This window comes from Acanthisitta chloris, unplaced genomic scaffold, assembly GCF_000695815.1.
Source record: "Acanthisitta chloris isolate BGI_N310 unplaced genomic scaffold, ASM69581v1 scaffold18927, whole genome shotgun sequence".
Taxonomy (NCBI): Eukaryota; Metazoa; Chordata; class Aves; order Passeriformes; family Acanthisittidae; genus Acanthisitta; species Acanthisitta chloris.
This window is the reverse complement of record NW_008681179.1, coordinates 1-19602: the sequence shown is the minus strand read 5'-3', so window position 1 is coordinate 19602 and position 19602 is coordinate 1. Positions and strand designations below refer to the sequence as shown.

Sequence of the window (19602 nt, the reverse complement as noted above, 5' to 3'; positions counted from 1 at the left end):
CATGAGCTCTGGATTCTCCTTGGTGTCAATTCTCTCACATGCAAATATTCCTGGCCAGGGGTGGTGGCCTAGCTTGGGCATCCACAGAAGTTGAATATTTGACAAACAATATTTCTTAATTAGCTCGTACACTTCTGTCCTGCAAACTTCCAGCCAGATGCTTTGGGGAATATACCTATGTGGCTGATGAAAACACTCCCACCCACACACAGACACTGCAGGAGTGCTCCACAGAGCCAGGAGGAGGCCAGGAGCCCTGGAGGCTCGGGAGGGGATGATGGAGTGACTTCACAGCTCTTGTGAAAGAAACCAGAATTGTCTCAGTATAAAAGGAAATTGGAGGCGTCCGTTGCTTTATTTTGATGAAAGAGAGGAAACTAGGCCAACCAGTTGTATTTAAAGATATGCAGAGCTAGAGCAGGGCAAAATGAATTTTAGGGTTAGGTTCACATGGCTTTTGTGTTTCTTAGGGCAGAGGGAAGCCCTGCCAGGCCCAGCAGAACCACAAGCTGGATGGGCTAAGCACATGTACATCCAGCTGTGTGGCTGGAGACCCTGAGCTATCAGGGACACTCGAGGTGCCTCACCAATGCCCAGCACAGGGGCATGGGCACTGCCCTGGTCCTGCTGCCCACACTGTTGTTGATTCAGGCCACGATGCCATTGGCTGTGGAAAATCAACGGGAGAAATGCACACCCAATGGTGTCCAGCAAGACTCGTTTATTGTAAGCAATCATCCATCTTTTATACAGTGCGTGAACAACTCTGCTTATTGTTCTCTTTACCATTACCTAAACCCTAAAAGTTACATTTGTATACTTTCTTAGCTTGCAGGACAACTATACCTATTATTCATTTTACATTTATATACTATGTCTGCTTGCAGCTGCAGCTGTGAAGAAGTCTTTGTTTTCTGGAGAATCCTTCTTTGTTTTCCTGGGATAGTTCATCCTTGGGTTTGCAACATTGCTGAGCTTTCCCAGATAGCTTGTCCTTTGGCTGCAACATTATGCTGCAAAAATAACTTCTAAGGCTGAGAAGCTAAATGCCTGAGTCCTACTTCTTAGTTCTATGCTCAAAGCTCCCATAGACCTTTGCTCGACTCTTGCTCACACAATGCTCTCTGGGAGCTGTGCCCCTGTTCCCTTAGCCATTCTTCAACAATTGGCCTTCTTGGCCAGCTGTGCCCATGCCTGTTCATGCACAGCCACTGCCAGCAGCACCCCTAGGTCCTTCCCCACACAGCAGCTTTCAGATAAAAAGCTCTATTAGGTAACACATGATTTCATCATACCAAAATGTTTCTGTCTGGAGACCTGATCCTACTGGGAGTACATGAAAACTCAAATACCTCCACCAATTAGCTGTAGGAGCCTTTGGAATCAGAGAGGAGATGCTTCCTTTTCCAGAGGAAAACAAAGAGGGCTGGTTTGTTTTTTCTTTTCTTTCTCTTTATTCATAATTTTTCTTCCTCTCTGCCTTTCAAGTTATTGCTGCTTCTGAAGACAGAGAGAAAACTCCACCACTTTTTGTAGCATAAGGTAATATTTCATTTCCTGCTCCTCATAGTTGGTTCCTAAGACAAAACCCAAACACAGGGGTCTTTCCATGGTTTGTTCTCCTGGTTAGAGCCTGGAGCTGCTCTAAGTTTCTCCAGGAGCAATTTATCCCACCTACCTTTAGACACCAGAAATGTGGATTTTTACATCTGAATTGGTCGCTCATCCAAGGGCAATAGGAACATCTGTGGCATCAGCATGTTATTTTAGGTGTCTGTGGAGGGGAAGCTTGAATTATACTGACAGTGTACTTGCTTATCTCTATTGCCTATAAAAAACTTTAGCAACTGCAGCTGTTTATTTTGCTGATAAATGTGTGGAACAAATGAATCACAATGTCTGTACTTTCTCACCTCTTCATTTCCTCTTCTGTCATCACTAAGGAAAACAAAAAGGCATTTTCAGAAATCCTGAAATCCCAAAGACTCCAAAATCTGAAGTTATTTTATCACTATTAATGATACTGCTGTGTGTGGATCAAAGCCAAAACCCCAGTGGACATGCAGGTATCTTCATGGGAGTCTGAGCAATTTATTTTTCATTGTTTGTTTGGCATTTTTCTTGCACATATATATATATGTTCTCATCTTGTACATGTGAACCCTGCAGCAAAAATGTTAATCCTTAGCTCTCTTAGAGGAAAACTAACCTCCAGGTTGTGTGGTCCATACTATCTCAATCCCAGTGAGAGAGGAGTGTAGGGTGTGGAGGTTCTATTATTCTCTCTGTATGTCTTTCAAAAATAAGGCAAGTATGTTTTGACTGAAACAAACCAGGAAGTTTCCCAGAAAAAGAATTCTTTCATCAGATCTGATGAGATGGTAAATTCTCAGAAAAAGGCATCAAGATGTAAGTGCTGGTGATCACTTCTGCTTGGGCAGCTCTGTGTCTGAGCCTCTTTGTGTTCCCCAGAGCTTATCCTGAATGAAAACTCAGAATATGGATTTTCTATGACTCAATGAACAAGCATAAGTGCATGAACACTTTTAGCAATTCAAACCTGTTTAGGTTTAATTGGACTTTTGCAGAGTTAACAGCAAAATGATGTGTGTAAATCACTTCTGCTTGGGACAACCTGTCAGGGGGAAAGCCACAGGATTGCCACATCACCTGGCTTAGAGCACCACTAACTAAATGGATTTCAGTTGAATCCAGCTAGCCAAATATTTGGTCACTGCATAATCCCTTTGTTATTAATAGTGCCACCAGTCCTGGTGTCCTTGGACATCCACCTTAATGGAAAGAAATTGTGTGTCTGTCTTATGGTATATTTCTCACTATTAAATATGGAGTGATTCTAAGACAACTGGTTCACATTTAGATGTCCATAGACTTTTAGATGCTGAAGCTAACTGAGAGACATGCAGCCCACCCAAAGAGAAATTCTTCTGCCTTATCAGAGATGCTCCATCTCTCTCAGGTGAGCTGCCCTTTGCAGGTATCTCCTTCTTTCTGTCCAAAGCAAACACAGAAAGGCTGTTTGGAATTTCTATGTCTGCCTTCTGGTCACCTAATTTAGAGAAGGTTAATCCCAGCCTGTGACTGTTAGAAATGATCTTGGACAGGATCCCCAGCTGAGATTTTTTTCACTGAGGTCACTGTCATACCCAGTCCAAATTTCACTTCATGTCTTAAATCCCATTTTACTTCAACAGGAGCTATTTCTGAGACCACAAGTCTGTCCCAAGCTGCTAATTGTTTGCAGTGTGCTGTGTTTTTTTTATTCTCTTTTAGGATGGGACCTGTTGAGGAACTGAACTCAGGAAACCAAACCATCACTACTCACTTCTTACTTTTGGGCTTTGCCTTCCATGGCAAGATGCAACTTCTGTTTTTCATGGTGATTTCCATCATGTTCATGGCCACCTTGCTAGGGAACTCTCTGATTGTTGTGATCACAACCATTGACCCTGCCCTACACACGCCCATGTACTACTTCCTGAAGAACCTTGCCTTGACAGAGATCTGCTACAGCCTGAGCATCGTCCCCAAGATGCTTATGATTCTGCTGGTGGAGAGAAAAAGTATTTCCTTCATGGCTTGTGCCTTGCAGCTCAACTGTGTTATCATTTTTATCACCTGTGAGTGTTTCCTCTTAGGTGTGATGGCTTATGACCGGCAAGTGGCAATCTGCCAACCTCTGCACTATGCCACCCTGATGAGCAGAGCTCGCTGCTTCAGGATGGCTCTTGGCTCCTGGCTCTCTGCTGTCCCTGCAGCTCTGGCCTTCACCACGTGGCTGTTCACCCTGCCCTTCTGTGGGAGGAACACAGTAGATCACTTCTTTTGTGATGTGTCTCCTGTGCTGAAGTTGGTGTGTGCAGACACAGCTTTGTTTGAACTGCTCATCTTCATTGCTATTGTCATAATAGTGATGATCCCCTTTGCCCTGATAACTGCCTCATACCTTCGCATTGTCCATGTTATTCTTCAGACACCCCTGGCTGTGAACCAGAGAAGAGCCTTTTCCACCTGTGCAGCTCACCTGGTGGTAGTGAGTCTTTTCTACAGCACAGCTGGCATCATTCACCTGCGGCCCAAGTCCAGCCTCTCCTCCAACACAAAGAAAATCATCTCCCTGTCTTACACAGTTGTCACCCCCATGCTCAACCCCATCATTTACAGCCTGAGGAATCAGGAAGTCAAGCAAAGCCTGAAGAGATGCACTGACAAGTGGCTACTTAGGAAGCAGATGTTTGGTTTCTCTCCATCCGGGTGATGGAGGAACAGAACATAAGTATTCCCCTAGGGAAAAAATGAAGTGGAACTTAAGAATGTAGTGAAATGCCTCTCAAAAAGATCTGTGCTATTTCAGCAATACTTTGCTCTTATGTCCATAAAATGTCTGAGCTTTCTTACTCAGTGCATTAGAATAAGTTATAGTTATACCTCTGGCCTTGCAAACAAATGAGTTAACCTGACATAGTGTCAGAGCATTACAGAAGTGGATTATGAAGTTCTTATCCTCCCCCATCATTATACCTTTATCTCCACAAGTATATAAAGTCACTTGTTTGGGAAAAAGAAGTTTGTTTTCCTCTCCACCAAAGCAAAACTGACAACCTGTAACTCTCTCCACAACCACCTTCACTCCCCAAAATCCCTCCAAAAAGTCAACAATGAGCTGAGAAACAAGTTAGTAACTTCTGATTGGAAGGAAAGAGCTTCCCCCATCATTATACCTTTATCTCCACAAGTATATAAAGTCACTTGTTTGGGAAAAAGAAGTTTGTTTTCCTCTCCACCAAAGCAAAACTGACAACCTGTAACTCTCTCCACAACCACCTTCACTCCCCAAAATCCCTCCAAAAAGTCAACAATGAGCTGAGAAACAAGTTAGTAACTTCTGATTGGAAGGAAAGAGCTGTGTCTCCTAGACCTTCCTGCTGTGGGAGAGACTTGCTCTGATTTTTTTCCCCTCGAACAAAGACTTCTTTCCCAAATGAGGTAGTAAATTGCTCAGTTCAAGGCAGAAAGGGTGAACTGAAACATTGCCAGGTAGATGTGAAAGCTTAATTTAATTTTTCCCCTTCTCATGTAGGTTGAAAAAAAGCCGTGGGAGAGGATTGTTCCCTAACTCCCTGCACCTGATGTTTTCTGTCTGATCCTTCTCCTGGATTGCCAGATGGAGTGTTCATTAAAGTGAAATGCAACTTGTGCTTTTATTTTCTCTCTACTTATTTCAGTCTATCTTCAATGCCAATTTGGGTCGTGTTTATATCTGAGAAGCATCTTCTTTTCCAGTTTGTGTGATTAACACCTGATTCACTCCACTGTACCTTAGACCTGAAGTAACAAAGCCTCCCTACTACAAGCACAAAAGGACATACATTCCCTGTGTATCAGGTGTACATGGTGAGGTTTTGGTGGTGGAGACCAGCAGCTCATGGAAAGCCCATTTCTTTTGGTGGGTGCTTGGCCCAGCTCCACTTCTTCCACTTCTTGGGCAGCTCTGAGTCTGTGCTCCTGGCCAGGATGGTCTATGACCACTACATGGCCATTTGCAACCCTTTGCTCTACACCCTTGTCATGAGCCCATGGACCTGTCTGCTGCTGGTCCACTGGCTTTGTACATGCCTTGATTCACTCAGTCATGACCTCTCAGTTGAGTTTCTGTGGCCACAACAACATTCATCACTTTTTCTGTGACATCAAGCCCCTGCTGAATTTGGCCTGCAGTAGAACCAGCCTCAAGCCACCTCAATGTTGTCACCACATCTATTGTTCTAGGTCCCTCTGCTCTCATAGTCCCTTCCTACCTCTATATTATCTCCTTCCTCTTCCATAAGTCCAGTCCCAAGGAGAAAGGTGGAAGCTCTTCTCCCCCTGTGCCTCCCACCTCACCATTGTGGCACTGTTACACATTCCAGTGCTCGTCAACTAGACACCACCTCCTCAGGAATCTCCACTCCAAGGCATGTTCCAATGACTCTCATGTACAATGCAGCTCTGTACCCCTTGATCTACACACTTAGGAACCAGGAGTTGAAAACTGCCCTGAAAAAAAAAATTTAGAAAACTCTTTCCTGGAGGAAAGTGACTGAAACAAGGAGAATACTCAGAACGTGGTTGTTCCACAAGGGAAGAGGACAAAAGGTCACTGTATTGCAAGAGACTGAAAAACTACCAGTTGTCTCATGCAGTTTGACACATTTATAAGTGAATTGCATAGATCTACATTAGGGGAGATATTTGAGGACTTGTTGCTGCTTTCATTATGTCATGGTTTAACCCCAGCAGCAGCCAAGAACCACACAGCCTCTCACTCACTCCCCCACCAATGGGATGGGGGAGCAAATTAGAAGGGTAAAAGCTACAAAAACTCATGGGTTGAGATAAAGACAGTTTAATAGAGAAAGCAAAAGCTGCACACACAAGCATAGCAAAACAAGGAATTAATTCACTGCTTCCCACAGACAAGAGGTGTTTATCCATCTCCAGGAGAGCAGGGCCCATCACGCGTAACGGTTCCTTGGGAAGACAAACACCATCACTCCAGATGTCCCCCCTTCCTCCTTCTTCCTCCCACCTTATATACTGAGCATGATGTCATATGGTATGGAATATCCCTTTGGTCAGTTTTGGGTCACCTGTCCCAGCTGTGTCTCCTCCCAATCTCCCATGCATCCCCAACTACCTTGCCATGTGGCAGTATGGGAAGCAGCAAAGGCCTTGACTCTGTAAGCTCTGCTCAGCAATAACAAAAACATCTCTCCATTATTAACTCTGTGTTCAGCACAAAACCCAAAGACAGCTCCATACTAGCCTCTGTGAAGAAAGTTAACTCTACTCCAGCTCAAACCAGCACACATTATGTTTTAGGTGTCTCATGGCACCCCACCTGGTCTCTGATTTCCAGTAGAGGCTCCTGCAGGGCTTGGTGCTTAGCTAACAGATCCCTGCACTAATTTTGGGTGGAATGAGTGTCTGACAGCAGTGTTTAGGCAGCTGAGTGTCTCTCCAGTCAATCATACCTTTGGTATAGCTGAAGAGAGTTAGCATGTCTTACATTTTGAGTGGCCACAGCCTGAGAAAGATCTTGTCAACAATTGACTTGGGTCAGCCATCTGGAGGGATCTGTTTCTTTCCATCAAGTATAAATAAAAGTATTTCCCGCCCTAACAGAGCGTGCAGCTGATTTTACAAGGGCAGCACCAGTGGGAAATGGAGCTGTCACTGGACTTACAGTGCAGTGATGGTGGAGGATGGTGAGAGGGATGATTTTATCATGGACATCTTTGCCTTTAGTGACTCCTGAGAGAAACAGCCAAAGACAGATTCCACAAGTTGCCTGACCACAAAGATAACTTTGATCAGTTTTGTTTGACAGTACCAACTCCCACTGGAAAATGATGTTTATTAAGTGCATTTGCAGTATACTAATCACCCAGTTGAACAAGAAATCCCCTGTCACATCATGCACTCATTAAAACTCTTTCTCAAAGACTATTTCTCCTATTAGCCACCTGGTAACTGTACAGAGAATCAGCAGCAGGAAAAAGTTTGTTACAGATTGTTCGATCTACCAAGCCCTTCGATCTACCAAGCCCTTGGGTAAAAGTTACACAGTGTGAAGGATGGTCACAGGAGTGAACTTTCTCAGGGGTTTAATGGGCCCTGTGAGACAATTAGAGATGGAGCTACTGAAGAAAGTCTGTGACCCTCCTGGGAGGCTGATCAGAGCACTCAGAGCACAGTCACAGAAAAATAAGGGAAGGAACAAATGCTTTCACTAAGAAGCCCCTTCGATGTGTCCTGCCACAGAAAGGGGTCAGTGCTGGCTCACACCACAACCTTTTCAGGCCTCACCTGCCTCAGGTCAGTGTGGGATGCAGAGGAGACACAGAGGCTCCAGCAGAAGTGCCTGGGCAGAGGTGCATCAGCCTGGCCACACATCACTGCTGCCCCAGCCTTGGGGCTGCTCTCCTCCCCTGCAGCCCCAGGCTCAAATGCTGCTGCTCCATGCTGAACCACAGCCCTGACCACCTCCCTTCTCCTGTCCCCACTGTGGCTCAGCCTGCAGGTCCCTGGCAGCTCAGTCTCACCGAGATGGTGCACAGCTTCTCCACAGAGACCCTCCTGCCCCTGCCCAGACTCCCACCCCACAGACCGCCCTGCCAAACCCCAACTTCCACTTGCAGACCATTCCTCTAGCTTTCCAGAGAAGGATGGGTGCTCTGCAGCCATGAAGAACATCTTCTCTCCAGTGGTGACATCTTACAGGTCCCAGTTGTCCCAGCCCTGCCCTCCAGCTCTGCTCACTGGGTGCCCAAGTTCCCACTCAGTGTCATAACCCTCTTCCCAATCCCAAAGCCTTTAACAAGCCCCTGAAGTTCTGTCCCCTCCAGCCTCCCACAGCTCAGCAATGCTCATCCAGCTCACCTAGTGCTCCTCACTGAAAGGCCAACACCTTCCTAAAGTGTCCCCAGTGGGATGTTCCAAGGAACTGGTTCTGTCAAAGGATTCTTGTAAAGGTTTTATATGTCTGAGCTCAAGGTGTGAGTTCCTCTGCTGAAGGGAATCATTTTAACAGCAAAATGCACATGTGCCTGCAATGTGTGTGCTGAAAAACTACAGTTCCTCTGTCACTGCCTGCAAGCAGACAGAATTGTATGTCCATGGCATCTCTGAGTCTGGTGTCACAACCCTGAGGGATGCTCAGTCAAATGTTCTGTAGTGTGGGTTTAGTTTAGCTTTTCTATTGCTGCCATCACATTGAATCCTGGGGAAAACAAATCCTAAAGTGGAATGCAAAAATTGAACCCATTTTCCGTGCATGTCTGTACAGAACAGTACTCAGTTCTGAGATTCAGTCTCTAGCTCCTGATAATTTGCTTAAAATTTCAATGCTTAGAGCATTTCAGCTATATGTTCTATTAAAAAAAAACAGGGTTTTTTTTTCATAGGAAAAGATCTCAGTTGAAGCACTCTCAATATGCTTCAAGGACAAAACAGTTTTCTTCCTATCTGGGAGTATTTTTTGGTTCATTGTCCTGGTTTATTGCCCTGTCTTGTAGAGGCATATCCTTAATTCTTTATTTGTGTCTTCTGGACATACATTGATATACTTATCTCCTTTGCAGTTCCCCAAGCCATACCAGCCACCTATCAAAACCACCTACACCTAAACTATGGCAATACCTTGTGGTTATCTCAGCTCAGTTTCTGCAACCAGACAATCTTCACACAGTTTTCCTTAGGTTCTACATCTTGGGTGACTCTTCACTCATCTCCACGTGGATATTGAGCCATTGACAACATCTCTTTGAGTGTGAACATCTGTGCAGTTCCTTATCCACTGAGTGGTGCATCCACCAAATCTGTGTCTCTTCAGTTTAGAGACAAGGATGTCATGAGAGACAGTGTAAAATGCTCTGTACAAGTCCAGGTAGATGACACCAGTCATCCTTCCTTCACCCACTGCCTCTGTCACCTCACTGTAGAAGGCCACCAAGTTCATCAGGCATTATTTGCCTCATTTTAAGGGAAGCCACAGCCCATGTGCCTTAGCATAGTTTCCAGGAGGTTCTGCTCCATGATCTTGCAGGGCACCAAGGTAAGACTGACCAGCCTGTAGTTCCTCATGTCTCCCTTTTATCCTTTTTTAAAACTAGTGGTTATGTTTTCCCTTTCCCAGTCAGTGGGAACATCACCAGACTGACACAACTTCTCAAAGATGATGTACAGTGGCTTAGACACTTCCTCCACTAGCTCATGCAGGTCCCATGGATGCATCTCATAGGTCCCACACAGGCTTGGGTAACTCCAGGTTCCTTAGATGTTCCCAAACTGGTCTTCTCCTACTGTCTGTGGTTCATTCTCCCAGACCCTGTTTGTCTCCTGTGACTTGGATACTGTGGCTGGAGCACTTGCCAGTGAAGATTGAGGCAAAAATGTTGTTGAGTACCTCATCCTTCCTCATGTTCCAGGTAACCAGGTCTCCAGTATCCTTCAAAGAGAGCCCACTTTATCCCAGGTCTTCCTTTTAGCACCAACATACCTGTAGAAGCTTTTCTTGTTGCCCTTGACATCCCTGAGCAGGTTTAATTCTATCAGAGCTTTAGGTGTCCTGTGAAGGTCTTCTGGCACCACAAACAGAGCTCTGTCCTCCACTGTGCCTTGTCCTCCAAACTAAAGCTGCTGGATGACATTTACACATGGACACCATGCTGAGAATGGGGCTGAGACCACTTGGTTGACCAGAACAACAGAGCAGCTCCTTGGTGGGAAAGCAGGGGCATCACCTGGGAAAGCAAACAGGCAGAGTTTGCATTTTTGAGCCAGGTTTATTCCACCTCCTGTCAGCAATCCATTCAGTCCCTGCAGCTCGGCAAGGACCAACTCTGTAGAGGCCAAAATCGCTGGGATGGAAACTGGTACTTCAGACTCTTTGGACTACACTCCCATCTAGTGGTGTTTGCATAATACAACTTCCCCTCGTTTTTGGAGAGACTTCACTTTTTTTTCCCCTGGCCTTTGAATTTTCCCAGGTTCTTATAACTGCTTTTTTTTCTTTTTGAAGTTCCCCAAACTGATGCAAAGTTGTGCCTTGCCAAGAGGTATTGATTCCTCAAGCTGTTTCTGTCTGCCCTTGCAGCCTGAACACTGACTAACAAAGTGCAGGACATGTGTCCTTCTTTAATGACATCTGGGAAGCTGCAGCTGAAAACCAGGACCTGGACCAACCATCTCATTTATCTGTGGTGGAAACCCAAGAAGGTGGAGCAGCATTTCCAGAGCATGTCTGAAAGAGCAGCACAGGCAGTGCCTGGCATGGAATCCAGACCCTAATCACTGCTGACTTGAGAGCAATGATGACCATCAAAGTAACCTTTCACTCAGCTGTCATCCTGACTATCCATATAATTCCAGCCAGGCCCAAAAGTGATCAAAACAAAGGCTAAGAATGTGCTAATTCTACTCAGAGTGCACAGGGAAAGAAATGGTTATTTATGTTCACATGAGGCTGATGACAACAGCCTCTCCAAGGCTTTGGTTTGCTTGATTATCCCCTGGGCTCTCTGCACTGATCTCAGCTCTGGGAAGGTTTTTAAGGAGCGAGGTGTTGGGAGGAACACTCTCTACCTGACAGACTGCAAAAGAAGTGTTGGTATATTCAGTTGGCTGACTAAAAAAAAAATCAAGGAAAGTATGAAAATTACTACAGGGGGTGGGGAGGTGTCTTTACCAAACAAGGAGCTCTAATTCTTTGTTTTTCCCTTTTCCTAAGGAAATCAAGATCTTAAAGAAAATAAAGATGGATACAAAACCTTGAGAAGTTAGATTTTTCAGTTGGATTTCAGTGTTCCTGTGGTTTCAGGTAAGAACTAGTGTTGAAGGGTTTGTTGATTGACACAGGCCACACTTCCAACGTTTTCAGTGGTCAGATGTTGGAAAATGGGCTAAAAACTGGGGGGTTTGGAAGGGTAAGAGTTTAAGGGAAAACTGAAAATTAGATCAGTGAAAAGAAATGGGTAAGCCCTGCAAAGTTATGCTATCATAAGTGGTCCAGATGCCAGTTATTGGAGGGGTGTTGTTTTAGGGTCTTCACTGCTCTAGTAACTGGTCACCTCCCTAAAGTGCCCAGATGTTGTGAATTACCCAGACATTTCCTCCACCAGAGCCTACAGGACCCATAGATGCATCTCAGCAGGTTCCTGAAGTGGTCTCAAACTTGACCTTCTCCTAGTATGGCAGTTCTTCATACTCCCAGTCCCTGCCTTTGTCTCCTGAGGCTCAGGTGGTTTGGCTGCAGCACTTGACAGTGAATACCAAGGCAAAAAAAAATCACTGAGTACCTCAGAATCATAAAATCATCAAGGTTGGAAGAGACCTCTAAGATCACTGAGTCCAACCATTAACCTGTCACTGCTGGAACCCCTAAACCATATCCTCCAACCCCAGACCCAGATGCCTCTTGAACACCTCCAGGGATGGTGACTCCACCACCTCCCTGGGCAATATTCCAGTGTCTGAACACCCTAACAGGCAAAACTTTTTTCCTACCACGCAATCTGACTCTGCCCTGTCTCAGCTCAAGGCCATTCCCTCTATCCTCTCCCTGCAGCCATGGCAGGACAGACATCCCCCACCTCTCTCCAACTCCTGTCAGGAAGGCCATGAGGCTGCTTTTTTTCACAACAGAAAAGAATATGGCAAAACTTGTGACAGGATCTAAGGAAAGAAATTGATCTTTAACTTGCTTGCACAGACTGGAGACACATTAGAAAGTACCACTGTGCCAGAGAAGAAACGTGGGCATCACTTCAGTTCTAGGTACTTAGTGCATGAAATAACAACAATAGTGACTCTTGGCATGTGAGAAGCAAAGATTTTCTTACTCCTTGGTGATGCAAAGATTTTTTACTCTTTGCTTCTCTATTCTGTGGAGAAATTTTCATTGTTTGAGTCTTAACTGCTGGGGTCATCACAAGTGCTAACAGTTCCTGGTTTACCACTAGACCAAAAGTTATGGCAAACCAAGAGTGGAAAAACAAAACAGTTGTTACAGAGTTCATCCTCCTGGATTTCGGGAATGGCCCTGAACTGGATTGTCTTCTCTTCCTGATGTTTCTGTCAGTCTATATCCTGACCATAACTGGAAGCACCTTTATCATTGTGCTGGTGGTGGTTAATCAGCACCTTCACACCCCAATGTACTTCTTCCTGGGGAATTTGGCCTGCTTGGAAATCTGCTACAGCTCCAATATCTTGCCGAGGATGCTGCTGAGCTATCTGGGTGGAGACAGGAGTATTTCAGTCAACGGATGCTTCACACAGTACTATTTTTTCGGCTGCTTGGCAGCTGCTGAGTGCTACCTGCTGGCAGTGATGTCCTACGACCGGTACCTGGCAGTGTGTCAGCCCCTGCACTACCCAACCCGCATGAACCCCGAGCTCTGTCTCCAGCTGGCCACCACGTCCTGGGTCAGTGGCTTTCTGTCCAACTCCATACTGACCCTCCTGATCACCAATTTAGATTTCTGTGGGCCTAATGAAATCGACCATTTCTTCTGTGACTCCCTCCCGATGCTAAAACTCTCCTGCAGTGACACTCGTGTGGTTGGACTGCTCACGTCTGTTGTGGCAGGGGGGGGGTGTCTGACCTTCTCATCTTATCTCTACATCATCCTCACGGTCCTGAGGATTCCTTCTGCCCATGGAAGGAAAAAGGCCTTTTCCACCTGCTCTTCACACCTTATTGTGGTGATTCTTTTTTACTGGTCCATATTAGCTGTCTATGTACTCCCTCATCACAACACCCAAGTATCACCCAACAAAATCTTCTCTGTTTTCTACACCATTCTCACTCCCTTGGTCAACCCTCTCATCTACAGCCTGAGAAACAAGGAAGTGAAGGAAGCTCTGAGAAAGCATATAAGTAAATTGCTGCCTTTGTGTTCTGTGAAGAGAAAGAGAGTCATAATCCTCAGTGAGTTTCAGACACAACTACAAGGCGTGTAATGTACATGGGAATGTAGCTAATCTGAATGAGGATTGGAAATATACAACTGTACCTCTTCAAAACAAATAAGCAGAGAAACAAAGCAGGTAAATAATCTTGCTGTCAGTGAGGGTGGTGGTGGTGGCTGGAGAAAGATCATTCATGTGTTATGAACGCTGTAAAGTAAGAAAAATAAATCTATGAATGTTATGTGTGTATCTTTGGACATGGTATATCCTCTTGCTGCCTGTTTGTTTTCTCGTCACTACAGCTGAAATCACAAAACGAACAGGTCATGGGTTTATACTTCAGCAGGGACAAGACCAAATAGCAGAATCTGTGTTCTGTCCATCCTTCAAACTCCAACTGTATGGATGGACCACCAACTATTTCATTCACCTCCAGTTATTTGACAGCTGTACATACATACATGCATGTGTGTGAAAACAGGGGGAAAGTTGGGGCTTTTTTTTTCTAAAACTAGAGCAGAGAACGTAATTACCTATCCGTTCTGTAGGAAATTAGTTCATATTTTGCATGTGGAAGACAGACTATTTACAAGGGCCTGGAGGGACAGGACAAGGGGAATGGCTTCACACTGCCAGAGATGAGGGTTAGATCACAGACTAGGCAGAAATTATTCCCTGTGAGGCTGGTGAGGCACTGGCACAGGTTACCCAGAGAAGTTGCAGACTCCTCATCCCTGGAGGCTTTCAAGGCCAGGATGGATGAGGCTTGGAGCAATCTGGTCTAGTTAGAAGGGCAGAAGGGGATGGAATGAGATGGTCTTTAAGGTCCCTTCCAACCCGAACCATTCTGTGATTACAGAGATGACAGAAATAAGACATAAAACCTCTAACTACATTAACCTCAAAGTACCTTAAAACCTCTAACTACATTAACTACAAAATAGCTCTAACTACATTAACTACAAAATACTTCAGCCTTTTCTCCTTCTTTTACACATACACTTCTTTCAAGCCTGTCTGGTAGATATCTAGAAGAGTACAAGGAAAAACTTCTTTCCTGTGCAGTCAGTGAGCACTGAACAGATTTGCCCAGAGAAGTTGTGGATTCTCCCTCTCTGGAGATGTTCCAGAACCTTCTGGACACAATCCTAAGCCACATGCTCTGAGCTGGCCCTGCTGGAGCAACAAGGTGAGACCAGATGACCCACTGTGGTCCCTCCCAACCTGATTCTGTAACTCTGTGAATAGCACATCCTACCAGGCTGGTCGAAAACCAGAAAATCCCAGAGAGTTGGGGTTTTTTTTCCTCCACTGACCTCTCAGCAGCACAGTGGGTGACTTCACCAGCGTTCCCAGAGAGGAGGTCGGAACTGTGACAGCAGGTGGGACAACCACTCCCCTCGGTAGGTTCAGGCGCTGTGGAATCCCCGCGGAGCATCCCTGGGATGCGGAGCTGGAATCCGCAGGTCCCCACGGAGCTCCGTAGAGATAAGCACCTGGAGCGCGCTGCCGGCAGCAGCAGCAGAGTGGCGCAGCGGAAGCGTGCTGGGCCCATAACCCAGAGGTCGATGGATCGAAACCATCCTCTGCTAGCCGTTTTATTGCCGCGCGGCGCGCACTGCGCCTGCGCAACCCGTTCGCTCGGGTGATTAGAATGTGGTGCTAATTACGCCAGACCCGTTTATCTTCAGTTTTCCACCGTTTAATTAGAATGTGGTGCTAATTACGCCAGAGCTGTTTATCTTCAGTTTTCCACCATTGTTTTTTTTTCCCCTCCTCCATCCGGCCCTCGCGGTCGTGGCACTGCTGGTGCAGGGAGATACTCCGAGTACCATTGGATAGTCTGAGGACTGAGTGCCCCAGCAGCAGGTTTGCAGAAGACACAAAGCTGGGGGGAGTGTGGATCTGCTGGAAGGCAGGAGGGCTCTGCAGAGGGACCTGGAGGTATGGGCTGATTCCAACGGGAAGAGGTTTAACAAGGCCAAGTGCTGGTCCTGCATTTAAGATGAAACTAGATGTGGAACTTGGTGCCATGGTCTAGTGACCACAGTAGGGTTGGACTTGATGTCATCTTGGAGGTCTTTTCCAACCTGGTTGATTCTATTCTATAGGGGTCCTGCCTACACCTCCCAGCCCTGGGGATGGTCCTCTGGGAGAGCTTCTAGTCTGTCCCCTCTTTCTCCTTTTGCAGGAGTTATTACTGTTCAAAGATAAACTCCACTTGAGGCTCATGACAGGTGCATGGGCTCTGTTGACTATTGGGATGGGAGGAACCTCCAGGCCCACCAACAGCCCTGGGAGCCACCAAGTCAGGAGATCCCTGGCACTGTGGGGGTTTCCCAGGGCTCCTCCATCACTTGTTGTTCCTCTGCTCCCCTCCAGTCCTCCAGGCAGTGACCTCAGCCACGCCATGGCTGAATTCAGGTGTGCAGCACTAACTCCCTGTGCAGCTCAATCCCCATCATACCTGTGTGGTGGCTCACCAGTGAGGGTTATTGTGACCAGAGGTGACCAAGGGGCAGATTCAGTTGGGGTGTAGATGGAGCCTCAGTGGACAGGGCAGCAATGGAGTCAGTTCTCCTTGGAGGAGACAGCTGGGCACTCTTCCCCTGGGTCAGGACACTGCCCAAGGTAACTCCATGAGGTTGAGACCTCTCAGCTTATTGGTTTGTGCATTCTGTGTTACCCTTCTAAAATCCACCAGGCACAACTATCTGAGCACCATGAATAATCTGCACAAAGCCTGGTGCAAAAGAACATTGTACTCTCCAGCAGTTTTTCCTCGTGGTCAGGAAGATATTTTAACATTTGTTGAACCAGGTTTGTGAGATACTGAGTTTAGGAAACACAGATAATTTGCCCTAATTAGGGACATGGAATTCACTAGCAGCCCTTGAGCTCCCAGGGCCTAGCAGGAACCCTCATTGCCTGGAGACACTCTGGAATGAAGAACAGGAACACCTGAGCTTTAACAACCCACTCACCTGTTTTAAGTGCTTGTATGTCTCTTGCCCTAAGTGATGAGGCTGTTCCCTCCCTTATCCAGCACAACCTCCTTGTTTAACCAGGCTCAGGAGGCAGAGGGGGCTGTAACACTTCATAAACGAATAACCACAGCAGAACCACTGCGAGAGCTGAACGTGGGACTGTGCCAGGGGAAAGGTGCACCTGGTTTCAGATTAAGGTGCTAAAACCACTAAACATGCACATGAGAGGAGCAGGGCAAGAACAAGTGCAGGAGTGTGCGTGGCCAAAGGAAGGGTTGGACTTGATGATCTTTGAGGTCTTTTCCAACCCGGCTGATTCTATGATGGTCAGGAAATAAGAACCAACAGCTGTTCCCTGTGGCACAAATCATATTTGTAGGGTAACACACACAACACAACACAAGCACAGTTTATATACACTGCCAAGCACCAAAATCCATCTGTTTCAAGGCCTTATTTAGGTAGCATTGCCTCCTCCTCCACTGGTCTTTCCAGAAGGTCCTGCCTTCTGCATCCGACTCGCGCTCGGCTGCCGCGGCATCCTCTGCGCAGATCCTTCCCGGCTGCTCCTCTCGCCTAGGCCCTGGGACCCACCGACACCAGAGCTGCTTTTGTTTCTTCCTGAAGAAACAAACACACCCATTAATGTCCATGTGGCATCACCCCCACAGCACCTCACCACGGGAGCTCCCTCGGGGACCACGCGAGCAGCAAAACGCACGTTTGGCATCCAGAGCAGAAAGCTCACCAGGCATCGGCGCTGTTGGATATTAGGAAGAGATATTTTGGAATGGGCTGCCCAGGGAGGTGGTGGATTCACCATCCCTGGAGGTTTTCAAGATGAGACTGGATATGGCACCTAGTAACCACAGTAGGGTTGGACTTGATGATCTTGGAGGTCTTTTCCAACTCAGCTGATTCTATGATTCTATGACTTTCAACAGTCCAAAACAGCACAATACAGCTGAGCATGTTTTTAATCAGTTCCTAAGTAACTGACACAATTTCTGATGGACTAAAGCAATGCCTACAGTAGAGGTAAGTTGTTTGTAAATAGTGCCTTTGGGAACTGGAGCCCTCCTGGGGAAAAGGGGGAGGGAAAGCAACAACTCCACATCAGGAATGCTCCAAGCATGAAACCTACCCTATGTATTTACCACGCCCATCATTTCACAAAGCAAGACTAAAGGCCTCTAAAGCCAAAAGGCTGAAACTCTACTGTTTATGGAAGGAAGAGCTGGAAGGAGTGAGAGTTGCAGGATAAGATCTGGAAGCAGCATAACTGCTTTTTAGTGTAGGAAATGTGCTTACTGGAGAATATTGGGGGGGAAAAAATGAGTATGAGTGAAGCAACTAAGTAAGAGAACCATGATCAGAACTGTATTAGTCCTTTGATTACTCCAAGTACTTTGATTTGATTGTACATCACCAACAGATCACTCTACACATTTTCCTCAAGGAAGACATGCAGACCATGAGGTGCCTGAAGATGTTTCCAGGTGCATGGCACAGTTAAGAACACACCACTATCACTCAGATCCCAGGGGTATATTTTAATCCACAATTAAAGCATAATGACCAGTACAACCTACAGGAAGATTCACTGTACGATATATAAAACCCAGATTAAATAAATTTAAGAGAAACCCTCAGCATCTCCGAGGGGATTCCCTCTGCTGTATCAGAGCTCCACACAGCATTATCCTTGTCAGCATTATCCTTATCTCCTTAATACAGAAGTCTACACTGCAAATCCCACAGGAAGTTGAACCCTGAGATAATTTGAGGCTGAGTGCAAGTGGAATGCAAAGCAGCTGGCAAAGCCAGCCAAGCCAGGAGTGCTGGCAGCACTGTGGGCCCAAAAGGCTGATCATAGCTAAAACCAGACAGCACAGAGTGAAAGAAACAGCAAGTGAGGAAAAGGGGTGGACAGGGAAGGACAGAAAACACAAGGATGGCAAGAGGAATTCACAGGGAGGACAAAGCTGGCAACACAATTCTGAGACCTTGATTGTGTCTAGGTCTTTCCACAGGAAGAAAGGAGTTACAAATGCAGGGGCAGAAAAGGATTTGTGATTCTCCAAAGCATAACTCACCCTGTGCATCCTCCACAGAGCCCATGGCTGGTGGTGTGGGCTCAGTGGCTTTTCCAACAGGCATGGGAGGCTGACAGCCTCAGAGCAGGACAGGACTCTGGTCCCTGCTCAGCACAACTCCTTTCTTCCTGTGTCAGTAAGTTCCTTGCAGCCTTAACACCCACAGACCAGGTGAAAGGCTCACAAAAGAAAAAGAAAAAGATTTTGAAGAGCAAACTCATGCTAAAAAATTTAGTACAAGAAATTAGCTGGGACAAAGCTTTGGGAAGTCAATTTATGGGAAGACACTTTTTCTGAGGAAGTGGGGAATGTGGAGTGCAGAATCAGAGCAGCATCAAATGCTATTCATCAGCCTGAAAAAAAAAGAGCAGGGAATTGAGGTGTGCATGTCTATAGAGAGGAAGCAAACTGCAGGGGAACCACCAGGGGCTTGAGGGTTGGCTGAGGAGAACAGAAAGCATGGAAATAACACGTGAGAAAATGGGATACTTAGCTACCCACATACCTAGCCCAGGCCAAACCTGACACCACTGTCCAAACAGGTCCACATACCTCCTCCTCCCATATACAGATACCTGGGAGTTTCTTTCTCTTCACAATCAGCACCTTCCCTTCCAAATCAACTGCTGAGGGACAGTTTTGAATGCAGCTCACATGAAGTTGTATCCAGCTGAACAAGCCAGATGGATGACCCAACACCCAAACACAGGAATTTGGAGCCTGTCACCAGCCAACACAGCTCCGTGCAGAACACCATGGCTGTGCTCTCTGGGAAAAACACACCAAGTCACTCAGATCACACTCTGCAGCTTTAGCTGCAGAACAGCTGAACTGTCTACGGGGCACCCCCAGCACCACGAGTGCTGCTCAGAAACACTAAGTCTCATTTTAGCTGTTTTAAAACACCTCCGTGCACCGGGACGTGCTGAGAAGCCTAAATCAGGACCTCATGGTTACTGATGAAAGTGGAGCTAATCTTTAGTGAGACCTGGATTCCTTCAGCCACTTATCTGCTCTGTGACAGCAGAGGGAGAGAGCGTCGCGGG

The 19602-nt window shown here is 46.3% G+C and overlaps 3 protein-coding genes and 1 non-coding gene across 4 annotated transcripts; all 4 read left to right on the top strand.

Moving 5' to 3' along the window:
* Nucleotides 1-3295: 3295 nt before the first annotated feature.
* On the top strand, nucleotides 3296-4279 carry LOC103805368 (olfactory receptor 10A7-like). The gene has a single exon (XM_009078015.1). It carries the CDS (start codon nucleotides 3296-3298, stop codon nucleotides 4277-4279), a length of 984 nt encoding a protein of 327 aa, XP_009076263.1.
* Nucleotides 4280-5412: 1133 nt separating this feature from the next.
* LOC103805367 (olfactory receptor 12D3-like) lies at nucleotides 5413-6075 on the top strand. Its single transcript, XM_009078014.1, is given in 3 exon segments — nucleotides 5413-5650; nucleotides 5850-5921; nucleotides 5924-6075. Coding segments are annotated over 3 exon segments (462 nt in total).
* A 6456-nt stretch (nucleotides 6076-12531) lies between these two features.
* Nucleotides 12532-13524, top strand: LOC103805366 (olfactory receptor 5B21-like). The gene has a single exon (XM_009078013.1). The coding sequence runs from the start codon at nucleotides 12532-12534 to the stop codon at nucleotides 13522-13524; it is 993 nt and encodes a 330-aa protein (XP_009076261.1).
* A 1469-nt stretch (nucleotides 13525-14993) lies between these two features.
* On the top strand, nucleotides 14994-15065 carry TRNAM-CAU. Its single transcript has one exon. It is a non-coding gene; the product is annotated as a tRNA-Met (tRNA).
* The last annotated feature ends 4537 nt before the right edge of the window (nucleotides 15066-19602 follow it).